The sequence below is a fragment of the Anneissia japonica genome, unplaced genomic scaffold (genome assembly GCF_011630105.1).
Source record: "Anneissia japonica isolate Jap-2015-1 unplaced genomic scaffold, ASM1163010v1 scaffold737_len1565949_cov176, whole genome shotgun sequence".
Classification (NCBI taxonomy): Eukaryota; Metazoa; Echinodermata; class Crinoidea; order Comatulida; family Comatulidae; genus Anneissia; species Anneissia japonica.
The window spans coordinates 337,488-351,455 of NW_022741618.1; the positions used below are offsets into that span (position 1 = coordinate 337,488).

Genomic DNA, 13,968 nt, shown 5'->3' on the forward strand with positions numbered 1-13,968 from the left:
AGTCAATTATTCAGGGTCTGATATATTTCTCGTTGGCCCCATTTCTACCCAATATTCAATGTGATGGTACAAAATGCATATTCTGAAATGTGTCCGAAGAATGAATAGTGGGTTTAAGAAATGGCAGAAGGAACTACCATGTTATGAAATTAACTTAAAGAAGCTTATTCAAATTGTTTGTAGAATAAAGAGTGCTTCGAATGAGAATTATTGATTAATATTAATTGTGATCGTCATCTATTGAGAAATTAATAGAAATATCAATTACTTGTTGTCATTTGTTTGCCTAATGTTGAAATGAAACGGAAATGAATGTTGGTGTAGGCACACTGAGACACAATAAAGTGAAATTTTCTTACCGAGGCATCATTATGAATGTTGTATGAACATCTGTGATTTGAAATAAATGCCTCATCGTTGCATGCACATTGAAAAAATGTTAAAAAATAATAATACTTTTAGTAATACTTTATACATTACAAAAAAATCACCTGCTTAATAATGATCATTATCATATCAAGCTTACATAAGACATAAAAAAATCAATAATAATAATGGTTGACTTATAGAGGGCATATAATAATAATAGTTGACTTATAGAGGGCATATTGTAGAAACGTATGCGCTTAACATTATTACCACCGGCCATTGGATCATGCATGTATGGAACACATGCTCCGGTCCTGGGGAGAATTCCACAATGTTGCAGCTGTAATCAGCGTACTTTGTGTTTGAACCTACCAGATGCACTCCTGGTGGAGATAGACAACTGTAAGTAAAGTGCCTTGCCTAAGGACACAAGCAAAATACGGAGCGAGGGATTGTACCTCCGACCTCAAGATTTAGAAGTAGGACTGCAACCGCTGTTGCGCAAAAGCGCTCCTATTGGTCAATAGCAATGTCGTCGTTATCTTCACCACCACCATAAATGTTATCGCCAAATTCATCATCATCCCCACTGCTTATAAAATGCCCTTACACGCTGCCAAAAATATCATTAATTTAAATGTATTATTCAATGTCATTTTATGTATGCCTAAATTAGCGATAGACCTAGAGTAGGAGTGAAATTTTGCCAAAGAAACTGAAACACATTCAAAATAAACAAAATTACTTTTCATTATATTCATAACTTTAATCAATTTAAAATGAACTGTTTGAAGAAAAAATGAACAAAAATACTGCCTATAGCCTTAGCAACAGCACACTGGAACAACAATACAAGTATTACACTTGCAATAACTTAAACCAACATTTTCTCCATGAAGCTAGATAAAGTAAATCTATTATATATATGCATAGTGTATATATATATATATATGTGTGTGTGTAGTGTATATGTATGTATATATATATGTGTATATATATATATATATATATATATATATATATATATATATGTGTGTGTGTGTGTGTTTAGATATATACATAAATATAGCATAGAAGTATATACTGTATATAGTATAGATATATTTTAGTTGAGTTTGTATAATTTGCTCATGAAAAATAAATATCTTTTGGGATCCCACTATTCCCACACATTAAAAAGGAATTTTATTCTTCAGCTTCCAGCTAGGAATATGACCTCTTCATACTGGATACCTCTCTTATTGAAAACCCACAAGCATCATGTGCTATTAACTTCAAGTAAATTGGTTGTTCAGCCAATTGGAAGTGGATATTAAAATGATTGGATTCAATTCACTAGCAATATTGAATCATATTTTCACTCTCTTGGATAAATGCAGATACCCTGTATCATTATATAAAGATTAGCATGAATTTGCTTTCCACTACAGTAATAAATATATAATTTACACTACTTTCTTAACTAATTACCCATCACCATAAAACAACTAAGATAATTTGTTAGGTAATTTACCTTTATTAATTAAAAATAGTAATCAATAAATATTAATAATTAAAATTTAAGATAATACTTTAATACTTTATTATATATTCATATTCTTTAAGAATAAAAGTGGCTCCTTGGAGGATATAAATATTTAGTTGATCTGTAAAGTTGAGATCCCAGGTACATTTTTTTCATATTGCAATTGAGTTAAGGCCGTCAATAAAGTGTGAGCTATTAAAACTTGGCTTTCCTTAAGCTTTTTGGTCAGAGGCACCCTAAGCCTGCTGGTCAGGGGCAAGAACAACTCTTAACCCTATGGGTCAAAGTTTGCAATGACAGTAGCTGTGGTAATTTATTCTAGCTTTACAAATGGCTACTGGTCAAAGCCTGCGAAAGGAGGAGGCTCAAGTGAATCAAGGTGCCAGTCCATAGGTTCTTGAGTAAGAATTTCAGCTATGATAGCGTGAAGTGACGAAGGTGCATGACGGTTCAAGTATTTCAAAAGTACTTGGTAAACAGGTGAAGAACGACTCGTTGGCTTGCAAACACCAAAGTGATTAGTATTCAACATATGAAAGTCACCAAATCCAGGATCTAAATGAGAAATTGGGTTAAGGCCATCAATCTGTTTGATCGTGTTCTTTTGTTTTGCTTTCTATGTTTTATTTAAAAATTTAACAATGGCAACACAGCCTTTAAAATAAAGTTTTAATAATAATAAAATAAATTACATGCAAATTATTTTACGAAAAACAAAAGTTTTTTTAAATAACGCTTATTGTATCTGATAAATTTATAAGAGTTTTGAGAATACTCACGAGCTGAAGACATTGGAACAACAAACAGTTTCAGAAGTGCGACCTCTGTTGGCTGCATTTCACCAAAGCTGAGCACGGGCAGACCAAACGTTTGAACAAATGCACGGAATTGTCCGTGTAATTGTCGTAAGGACGGAGAATCTAGGCAAGTACAGAAAATCAATCGCATATAAATTTTTTGGAATTGGAATGGAAATTTAAAAAAGGTTTGACTTTTTCCCAACCCTATTATGTTTCACCAACCATAGTACAAGGACTGGTTTTGTATTTAAAAGTATCTGAGAGTTTATTCTATTTCAAAATATGTTCTTATGCATACTATTTGTCAGTTTTCTTTAATTTACAGATGCACAAATAATAATATTTCACAGCAGAACTTGTTAATCAAAAACAATTCTGTTTTGATTTGTATTCCATTGGGAGTTGATAACTGATCCGATTCAAAAGTATGTTAATAAAGTGTTTACTTTGCCGTAGTTCAGCCACCTCTACTGACGGGTAGAGTAGATAGCTAGCCTGCTGCGAGTAAGCAGCAATGGCGGAGCCTTGGTGCGGGGTACTGTAGAACACGACGCCTGCTGTTTCACTAGCTACGGTCCGCTGGGATTTGCTCTGCCATGCTGTTATTAACATCTGCTTCACCAGTAGACCTGAACAAGAAATGATCATTAAACTAAAGATATATTCATCCTTCAAAAGCCTGACTAATAATGCAAGACCTTTATACTATTAGAGCTTTAGGAGGTTTTTTTTTTCATTTCTACACCTTCAACTCCCACATGCAATATTTTTTTTTTCCAGCTTCTGTTAATCATATATATATAAAAAATTATGTTGCCCAAACGCAGTGACATTTGAAATGCAGTTGATCGGTTGGCAATTTTCCTACTACTGAAAAGGATACCCAGTATAAAGAAGAGAAAAAAAATAATAGACCTAGGCCTATTGTCCTCACCTCCCATAGAATGAGTCACCCAGATAACTGGCCGCTGCCCTATTCCAGCCTCTTCTAATTTCTTAAGCAGTTCTTGACTACGTGCAGCTAATGATCGTCTGCCAATTGTAGGGAAAAAATAGTTTAAAATTTATAGTAAAATTTCAGCAAAATCTATTATTTTTCTATCTGTTTATGATTTAAAGCTTATAAATTATTTGATTCTTTTTCTATTCTGAATTTTAATTGAATTTTTGAGGGGCAGACAGTACATATTTAAGTTTCTTTGTGAGTCCTTGCCTACATGCAGCTAATGATTGTCTGACAAATGTAGGAAAAATAGTTTAAAATTTATAGTCAAATTCCAGTAAATCAGCAAAATCTATTGTGTTTCTATCTGTTTATGATTGAAAGCTTATAAATTATTTGATTCTTTTCCTATTCAGAATTTGAATTGATTTTTTTGTGGGCTGACAGTATATCTTTAAGCTCCTTTGTGATTTCTTGATTACAAATAAAGGCAAAACAGTTTAAAATTTGTAGTACAATTCCAGTAAATCAGCAAAATCTGTTATTTTTCTATCTGTTTGCGATTGGCTAATAAATTATTTCATTCATTTCCTTTTCAGAATTTTAATTGAATTTATTAGGTGTTTTTCCAATTTTTTTTTGGCAGACAGTATGTCTTTAAGCTTCATTGTGAGTTCTCAAGTTGTCTATAAATATGATATCAAGTTTCAATTTCTTGTTATCTCCCAAGACGATTCAAACCTAATCTAGCGGTCATATTCATGAAATGAATCTTTCAGAAAGCATGATTCAAGGATCTATAAATGATAGGGATTCTCATTGTTATATCAATGAAATTGATTTTCTGCCTTTTGCTTGATGATATCGGTAGAAATGAACGAAGGATTTGTGGCACGGATGGGACTTGGCTTTACATTCGGCACAAGAGGGGCTTTGAAATAGAGAATGAGTCTTTTATATCATGAAGTATTTAATATAGTTTCAAATCAGATGTGACAAAACACAAACACTGCAGGTTGTAAATTTCTGAAATTATTATTATGAAAGGAATTGTCTTATAGTAAAAAAAAGACTGTACGTGATAATTTCAATTTTTTATTTTTAAATAATATGAAATATGAATATACTTTCAAAAAGGAAGTAATAAATGTATTTGAAACCCAGTTCTGTTATTGTTGTTACTATTACTGTATTGATAATTGTTTAATAGAAACATGAATTTATTACCATTCTTAATATTTTTAAAAGGATAATTTCTACATAATTTTGATAATTTTTCTAAGTACAGTTTATTTGGTAGTATTTTTGCTTTTCAGCTTTGCTATTTTCCTTTTAGTTTTAGTACTTCTGTAAGTAGTTCTTGATAGTTGTAAATTTTATAGTTAAGTTTGTTTCACGTTATGTAAAAGATACATATACAACCTCGAGGAAGAACAAAACCTTGGTGAAGAGAGCTTCTGTTATAAAAGAAAGATTTTATTATTATTATTATTGTTATTATTATTATTATTATATTTTACAACATAGATATAACATACCTTTTCCAGCATAGAAAATATTTAATTCTTTTATTAAATTTATTATGTTCTCTTCCAACAATTAAACATTATATTTTTTAATGAGAATACAATATTTGATTCAAACAATATATCACTAAAATTGCACACATGCATATACTGTTGTCTTAATGTTATTATTGCAAAGGCAATTTGCGGGACAGGAATAATAATGTGAAGCATATTCTACAATATAAACAGATCTGAGATATCAATTTTCTATATAAAAAATGTACATATTGATTAAGCTTTTTTGAAATCTGAGAAGTTTTATCATTATTTATTATTTATTGCAAAAGCAATAGTGAGATCGGCATAATATATACAGATCATCTTCTACAATATAAACAGATCTGAGATATCCATTTTCTATATAAATTATGTACGTATTTATTAATCTCAATGAAATTTGAGAGGTACGCTTATTGGTAATATAAATATTGTAATAATGAAACAGAAATATGATTACATAGCCCCCTCTAGAGGTTAGATAGAAACCAGTTGTTCTATGGTAGTTTAACCCAGCATTCATGTATCTGAGGAAATGTAAAAATTTTCCATTTATTTATAACACCGTATTTATTTAGTTATTTATTTTACTTACTTTTCTTGACCGTATGGACAAGTTGACGTCCACTCTGATACCTGGGTTTCGTAGGCAACTGTTAAGATACGTAAATGAGGGCAGTCTTCAGCTAACCAAGTCTGCATGTGTAGTAGTCAAAATGATAAAATACGGAAAGAGGAAGACATGATTCAGTCATTGTTATCCATGTGTAGGCTCATATACATAATATAATAGAACTTGATACACTTTTATTTATATTTAAATATTTTATTCAATTTCCAGGTGAAACATTTTTTTTTTTTTTTTTTTTAAATTTTATTTCCAGGTGAACCAATTACAAACAAAGAAACATGAAAAGACAAAATAAAAGTTATAGCTGAAAATTAACTGTACTATCAGAGTGGCTCTCCAATACTGCACATAATCATTCTAGAACAGATACAATGATTAAACACTTATCTAAAGTTAATATAATTTTGGTTAAAACATTTCACTTACCAGGGAGAAAAGTAGAGATCAACCAATCACCACTACCGTACATCCCCCTTCATTGAATCTATTTAACTTGTTATCAGTCAATCTTTGAGTTATACATCTGACAAAGCAGACTATTTAATTTGTAGGCATAATGTAGGAGTGAAAGTAAATTCTTGCCGAGCCACAGGGCTCATAGGCGCTCGAGCTTATCCCCAGTTTCTGTAGCATGCAGCGGATGCGAATGTGATACTTCCCCTGAGAGGGATGCTAGTCCAGTGCAGTTTACTCCCAGCAATTTGCATGTACCTACTGATACAGGTGGATAGACTGAAGCAATGTAGGTATAAAGTGCCTTGCTCAAGGACACAAGGGAAATGCACAGCGAAGGATTGAAACCCTGATCTCGAGGTTGGGAAACCAAACCATTTCCACTGCGCCAAACTGCCTCCACAATGTAGAAGTGATAATGGACATTAATACCCTAGTTTAAAATTTACACTCTTGTATCATCATTTGAAATGGGAGTTGAATTATATACTAGTACATTTCTAACCTTCGGCCAACACGGTGTTAAATTCTTTACAATGTCATTTTCATCGGCGCTGTCTTTATCTGGGCTAGAAGGGCTCTCACCCTTGTCATTTGCTCGCTGCCTCCAGGAATGAAAAGCGCCACCAAGTAGGCCATGTACAAACACTACATCAGCAACTATTTCATCACTGTAATAACAAATCAGGTAATAGTATAATAATAAATATCAATAAAGTACAGGTACTTCCAGTAACTGATACTGGAAAAAGACGCATAAAGTGAATGGTACCACAACAGCACAGAAAACAGTGATTGATAATTTGGTGGTCTACTTCGTTACCTGTATCTATATTGAGGGTGAAGCTGGTATATTCCGTTTTTAAGTACATTCTTAGTGTACACCTGATCCAGGTTAGCTAGGGCGCGACTGGCCTCCATCTGAAGTGGAATGTGAGTTGATTTAACCCAGTTAACTAGTACACGTACAAAACCTGCAATGAAAAGCACAGTGGAGCTTGCCTTAGGGTCCAAACTTTTTATTTTTTCAGTTTTTTACACCTGTTTTGATCTGAATCTGAATAGATACTGACAGGGGACCCCACTGTGGTATATGTGTCAGTGTGTGTCAACGATCTGCAAGCTATTAGGTGTTATTTATTTACCCATCGCTTTAACTAGTGCATATACGCAGAGAACACGCCGGCAAATTTGATGTAACAGCAGCGTCTGCTTCGGCCTAGTGCCTCGGATCTACTGCCATTAGACTGTGACAGAAAACGAAAATGGAGTAAGAGCACTTTTCTCTTTTGATTTGATAACGATTCTTTGCTCCTGGCAATATTGTACTTATACTTTGCCAAATAAATATTATTTTTATTATTATTAATTCCTAATCCTAATGTTCTTTGCTTAAGCTCCCTAATCCCAGATCCTTAAACCCTTAATGTGTCTGAGTGTGTGTTTGTACGTGTTGAATCTTTGCTTACCAGCTTGGATTATGTTCTGGTGGAATCGTGTATACACAGCAAGGTTGCCTAAAACCTGTGCGATGTAGCAATGCAACTGCAAACTGTGAGGGCGCACTTGTTGCAGTTCCATCAACATCTGTAAGCCACCATTGCTTATAATATCTTCAGCATGAGATTCAATCTGCAATTTTTAAGAAATAAATTTGCTGAATGTTTATGGTGTAGCCACCTGGAATCAGTTTTTAAAAAAGCTACTATATAAATACACAATATGATCTCTTTTGAAATGGAGTATGAGTGTTTAACAGCTTATTATTTTTTTTTTTTTAAATCCTTTGCTTCCCCCCATCCCCCCTTTAAGCTCACCCCTTAAATGGTCCTGCCAGCCAAAACCCACTCATAAATTTTCATCAGTCACACATTCAAATTCTCTGAGGTTGATAACTATGAGATTGTTCTCCTGTAATCATGTGACATAGTCATTGATATTGCCTAAAAAAAAAACCCTGGCCACCAGTGCACTTGACTTGACCAGGTCAACTTGACCCAGAAATAAATCATGACTCTACCCCCACCCCCTTTTACAAGTGCGACTGGTTGAGTTGACTAACAGATGAAATATCATTCCACAAGCAGTGTCTATACCAAATGTTCAATTTGTTTAACCAACAAACAAACAATACTACTGTGATTCTAAATAAAAGACTGCCATGTTTAATAGTACCTCGGAATGATTGACAAGAGCCATGAGGTAAAACCGTTCGGCACGCTCTGTGGGCACTCGACTCAGACTGCTTACAAACGATAGACTATTGCCTCCAAAACAGAGGGCGCCACTCTGTAGAAAATCAGATATTGAAATTGTTAAATACTTCATACATTTTTTTTGAACAATGATCAGGTCAGCCCTCAACACTCATATTTTTTCATTATTTTTATTTTTATTTTAACCTATCTAACTAGCTAGTTTTTGTGTCCCTCCTTCTTTTAAGTCTCAGGCATTCAAAGATACCATTAACAAACTTAACCTCTCCATTCTTTCATTTTTCCTTTGCTTGGAGTCTTCATAGACTATAGGTTCTCAATATTACTTATGAACCTTTCCATGCATTATATCATAAACAATTTTTTTTTAAAGATTGCAAAGCAGATTGCATCATTCACAATTACAAATAACCTTGTCAAGGGCCTTTACCTGATCATCTGCTTGGGCTGCATTATCTCCCAAGAGGGCGGTCTTTGTAAAATATTCCGTGCAAGCATCCAGACCACTCTTTGGTAGTGAAGCCAACAGGTGACGAAATCTTTCAAACAAATTTACCTGTGTTTAGATTATTCAAAGTAATTTATATCATTGATTTATTATATATTATATATATATAATCTACTATGATTTATGTTGAATTCATTGCAAACTCCCACTGGCCTCTTAGTGAAAAAGCAATGAGTTGAAATAGTAACATGCTATTAATTTCAAAGGCAAGAGGGAGTTGCCTGGTAAGACGGCCATTGTTTTGGGGAATGTCACAGTGGGGGCATTAGCTTGATCAGTGTAATGTAACAGAGGCTGCGTGCATATTTAGGCCTTTCATTGCATTTTGGTTTTTAAGCATTCAAACAAAACACTCTTATAAGACAGAAAACTTGTGTTTAATATACTTGAGTCCAAGCTACAAAGCTCTCTCCACACTATCACATTTCATGTGACAATTTGAGTGATGTACCCTTTTATGGGCATTCTTCTTATCAAGTCTATTCACGAGATCACACTCTGTAGAGCCATGTCGATTTAAGTCTCGACATTAAGATTCTTGCGTATAATGGTAAAAGGATTGGAAGGAAAAGGGCCGTGACGTGAACGCTGCTTTTTTGATGTCATATTAGACCCAAATATGGGCATATCGCATTATATTTTTTCACATAAAATTTGATAGTGTGGACAAAACTTTAGTTATTTTACTAGTATTATTAATGTTATACATTATTCTTGGACATACAGACAGTCATCAGAGAGACGTCCGCTGTCCACACCGACATTTATGAAGGCTGGTTAATTTCACGAAGCTATCCATTACAATCTCACTGCAAAGTGACTTGTGATGTCATACTTTTGATATGAACAGCGTATACTAGCAAGTATTACTTAATCTCCACCGTTGCAGTTTATCTCTGCTTTCTCATTGGCCCAAAGTTGGGAAAATTTCTAACGATGATGATACCTGTATGATGAAGACAAACCTGATTTTCTTTCACAGGAGGTGGTGGCAGAAAGAAACGACTGTCAACGTCAGGTGACCTTGCTAGACCGATCAAAGTGTGCTGGTCACATGCTTGAGCAACAACCTGGTAATCAGCATCTGAGGATGACAATTAATGCTCATATAAATAGTCATTACTTTCGAAACAGCAAAAACCATAGCCACTATCATAATCATCATCATTAATAGTAACAACAATAATAATAATAATAACTAGAGCAGTCACTCCATGAGTGCATACTTCCCCCCTGCGGCTGGATACTGAAAAATACGTAGGCCTTGCACTGGAAATTCCATTATTTACATAAATAAAATAAATAAATTTTATTTCATGCTCGAAGATAACTTCAAGGGAAAACAATTGAATTTCTGTGACATTCACCTTGTCCATTTCTTTCCAAAATTTAATCATCTCTTTTTTTGATTATTATGTACCATTCCACTAAATTTTATGATTCATTCCTTAGTCTGTGTGTAATCTTGCTAATAGAATGACAGACAGACAGCAGCAAATGCATAACCTTCTTGGCAGAGGTAATAATAATAATGAATACAAAGACTGTTGATTTACCATGCCATCCGTGAATGTTAGCGAGAGAGGATATCGCAAGCTGGCGATCATATGGATTCTCAGATTTAGCCTTCTGTAACAGTCGCCAAGGATTGGCACTGCTCGTGTCCAACGGTACCCAAAATGGCAGCCATGATGTGCCTGTAAATACATATGAAATTTTGAATGATATAATGTATGTGGTTAAATATAGAAAACCTAAAAAAATACAATGCAAACATTTCAATGAGATGTGATGTGCTAGGAGCAGCACATCTCTAAGATGACAGTGGTTCCGCTTTTGCTGCTCCCTGGCTCACCTGATTTTTCTTTGTGAATTTCTAATTTTTTTTTATTTGTAATGTTTTATATTGTTAATTGTTTTGCCAGAATGAATAAAATAAAATAAAAATAAAAATTGAAAACATTTAATTGCCCAATGTAAAATTATAAATACGTTGTGTTCCAATGAGGCAGAATTTTGAATGATTTGAAGACATTTAACTGTGAAAACACTTCAACTGATACCAGCCAATTTGGGGTCTATGCAAATAAAACACAGTAGGAGAGAAGTTTCAGAAATTAATACTGTATCATAATTGTGAGTATACAAGCTGTTTGATAGTCTTCTATCTATTGCAAGTAACACTTACTTGGGTGTTTATCTTCAATAATGTTCTCCAGAACCTTGACGCCATTTTTCATGTGAGTAACCACATTCGACTCTTTTAGAAACCAAAAAAAAAAGCTCTATTTCAAACACTGTGGGCTAATAGAGCAAATAATTATGGTTTGAGGTAAAATTATCTCACAGACAATTGCAGAATAAGTAGTATTTGAAAACTCATAGAAGTGACAGACTTGCTATGTAGATGGATTGTAAATCTACAAGATGGCTAAATATAGAACAATATAGAATTTTTTCATTCTTTTCTATCTTTCTCTTTTTTCAGATTAATTCAAGCCTATTGTCATTTCTAAGGAACTGATTTATTATTTTTTTTTATTATTTGTCTCTGTTTTGTAGGCTGAATAAAGAATAAATGAATGAAGAAAACATTCTTAATTATCAAATTTTTACTATATTATTTATAAATTGAGTGATATATACATAATATTGTTAGTTCATCTAGTGATTATCATTTAACCAAATCAATATATTTCATGAAGCTTCATGACACTAAGCACCTTGCTCTGAAGCCTCTGTTTTCAGGTAGATATATGGACTATGGTGCTCCACGCTCAGTTGGTTTGATTTGAAGTTCATCGCATGATCAATATCTTGAATTAGCTTGTAGGCAAAAACACCAACCCTGCAAAATGAAAGACAAATTCCACCTATTACAGCTAGATAGTAAACCAATATAAATCAGATTTACCAGGTTTTTATCAACCAAATATAGCATGATTAATAACACCGCGCTCAAACTGACATGAATATTTTTACTATTTTTTATACTTACCCTCCGACTAGAGAGACTGCTGCCAAAGCTATTTTTCCTACATTAAAAAAAAAAACTTACATCAATTACTTTGAAGAAGTTGATGGGCAAATCGAAATTGTTTACTGAGGGTTTAAATACAGGTATAGCCCCAGGCATATATGCCAGTATAAGGTTGGTATTCTTAATTTTGATCATAACAAATCTTGATTTAATTTAAGCTTTTGATTTAAATCTATGTTTAGAACTTGGTGTGAACATCTCATGATGGGTTGATCACTGTTGTAAGTCATAATATAATAATACAAACTTGGTTTTTTTTAAAATACCTTTTACAACCATTTCAGAAACTTCTTAGGTTTGGCAATTAGATGCACAGTTCCATATGAATAATGGCCATTTTAACAATAGAACAGCACAGGCCTACATACATAGGCCTAATAGCTTATCTTGCCATCTTTTCTACCATCAATAAAGATGCTTTTGATATATATTCTGCTAAGCCAATAATATACAATCATAACAATTCGCAACGTGTACTCTGTATTGTAGAATGATTTATTCAGTTACATGGCTCGCGTACTTAATAAGCCTCTTAGACTAAATGCTAGGCCGATAAAAACTCATTGCATCGTCAATTGTTTACATTAACCAGCCTCATTCATGCCGTTTTATGCGTCAATCTCCGAACCGAATCCAGCTAGCCTAGCTTGTGGACGAGGCTAGGCCTAGACAAAATAGCACTACGATACCGCAAACAGAATTTGTCTGTTTTTGAAAATGATAATGTTAAAAAGAATGTTAATCAAGGCTTTTACAAGAGTGTTAAATAAATCACACGATTATATATTCTGATATTGTACAACTTAAAAAATGAAATTTCCCGGCGTGAACCTTCTGCCTTCTGTGTGACAGCGCTCGAGCGTAACAACACAACAACACAATACAGTTACTTTTACAGCCAATGAAAACGCAGTATTTAGAGTACAGTATACAGCATAATTTGGCCTACTGTTAAAATTGTATGGACGAAATTGTATTTTATTAAAAGAGATTTTTTTTTTAAATTCAATATTTAACTCAGACTATTAATAGTGATGCAATGCAGTATATACTATTATTGTTGGATTCAACGTGACCACTTCTTGAGTATTTACCCAAGGTCTTGGGTATTTTGACTTGGTCTTGTTCTTGGGCCATTCAAATCCTTGGGTATTTTATTTTTACTAAGAAATTAAATATTGTTGTCATCTCATAGAGGAAGAATTAAGAAGTAACCAAGTATCAGTCCATTCAAGTACGCTAATCCCAATGAAGTGCACAGAACATTGTTAATTGACTGTTAATTGCTATAAACATGGGTTCAGAATTGTTTATTTGCGACTTGCGTTGCCATTGATCTTACCTAATTAATTACATAATAAAACTTGACCATGTACTGATAACACTGGCCGACTGAGGGCGTATTTTTCTATCCGTATTATCACCTCATGAATATTAATTTTAATAATTAGCACAAAGAATGGTTTATAGAATGAACTATAGGGAAACTATACATGCGAAAAACACGTTTTTAAAAAAATTTGAATGCATTTTCTGGAAGCTTGGGTAATTTTAGGCAATTTTTGTTGAGTCTCGGGTAATTTCGACCCAGTCATTGTGATATCAAAAATTGTGAGTGGTCACGTTGTTGGATTTTGCTGTGTTATCATCACCAAAATTTAATTTTAAGGAATTTCTCAATAAATAATGATTTAATAATAATTGATAAATTACACGGTACAGTAACTTGTGTTGCTCCTTGGTTGCCCACTTGATCGGTAACTTCAATTTACAGAACTTTACTTCCAAAAATTATTTTCTTATTTTATAATCATCATCAAAACACCAATCGCCATCTTCATCATTCATTATCATCATCATCTCATCGTCGTCGTCATCATCTGAGTGTTTAGTTTTTTTTTGTTATTATTATATTTCA

At 33.3% G+C, this 13,968-nt stretch overlaps 1 protein-coding gene across 1 annotated transcript; it reads right to left on the reverse strand.

Annotated features, from left to right (window-relative positions):
- Nucleotides 1-1,117: 1,117 nt before the first annotated feature.
- On the reverse strand, nt 1,118-12,913 carry LOC117118866 (protein SERAC1-like). Its single transcript, XM_033263611.1, has 16 exons — nt 12,317-12,913; nt 12,009-12,045; nt 11,734-11,858; nt 11,199-11,270; nt 10,567-10,707; nt 9,976-10,094; nt 8,933-9,058; nt 8,462-8,575; nt 7,756-7,918; nt 7,110-7,260; nt 6,792-6,957; nt 5,798-5,898; nt 3,629-3,726; nt 3,141-3,323; nt 2,674-2,814; nt 1,118-2,449 (listed from the first exon to the last, which is right to left on the reverse strand). The coding sequence occupies exons 1-16, from the start codon at nt 12,327-12,329 to the stop codon at nt 2,229-2,231; spliced, it is 1,971 nt and encodes a 656-aa protein (XP_033119502.1). The 5' UTR covers nt 12,330-12,913; the 3' UTR covers nt 1,118-2,228.
- Between the last annotated feature and the right edge of the window lie 1,055 nt (nt 12,914-13,968).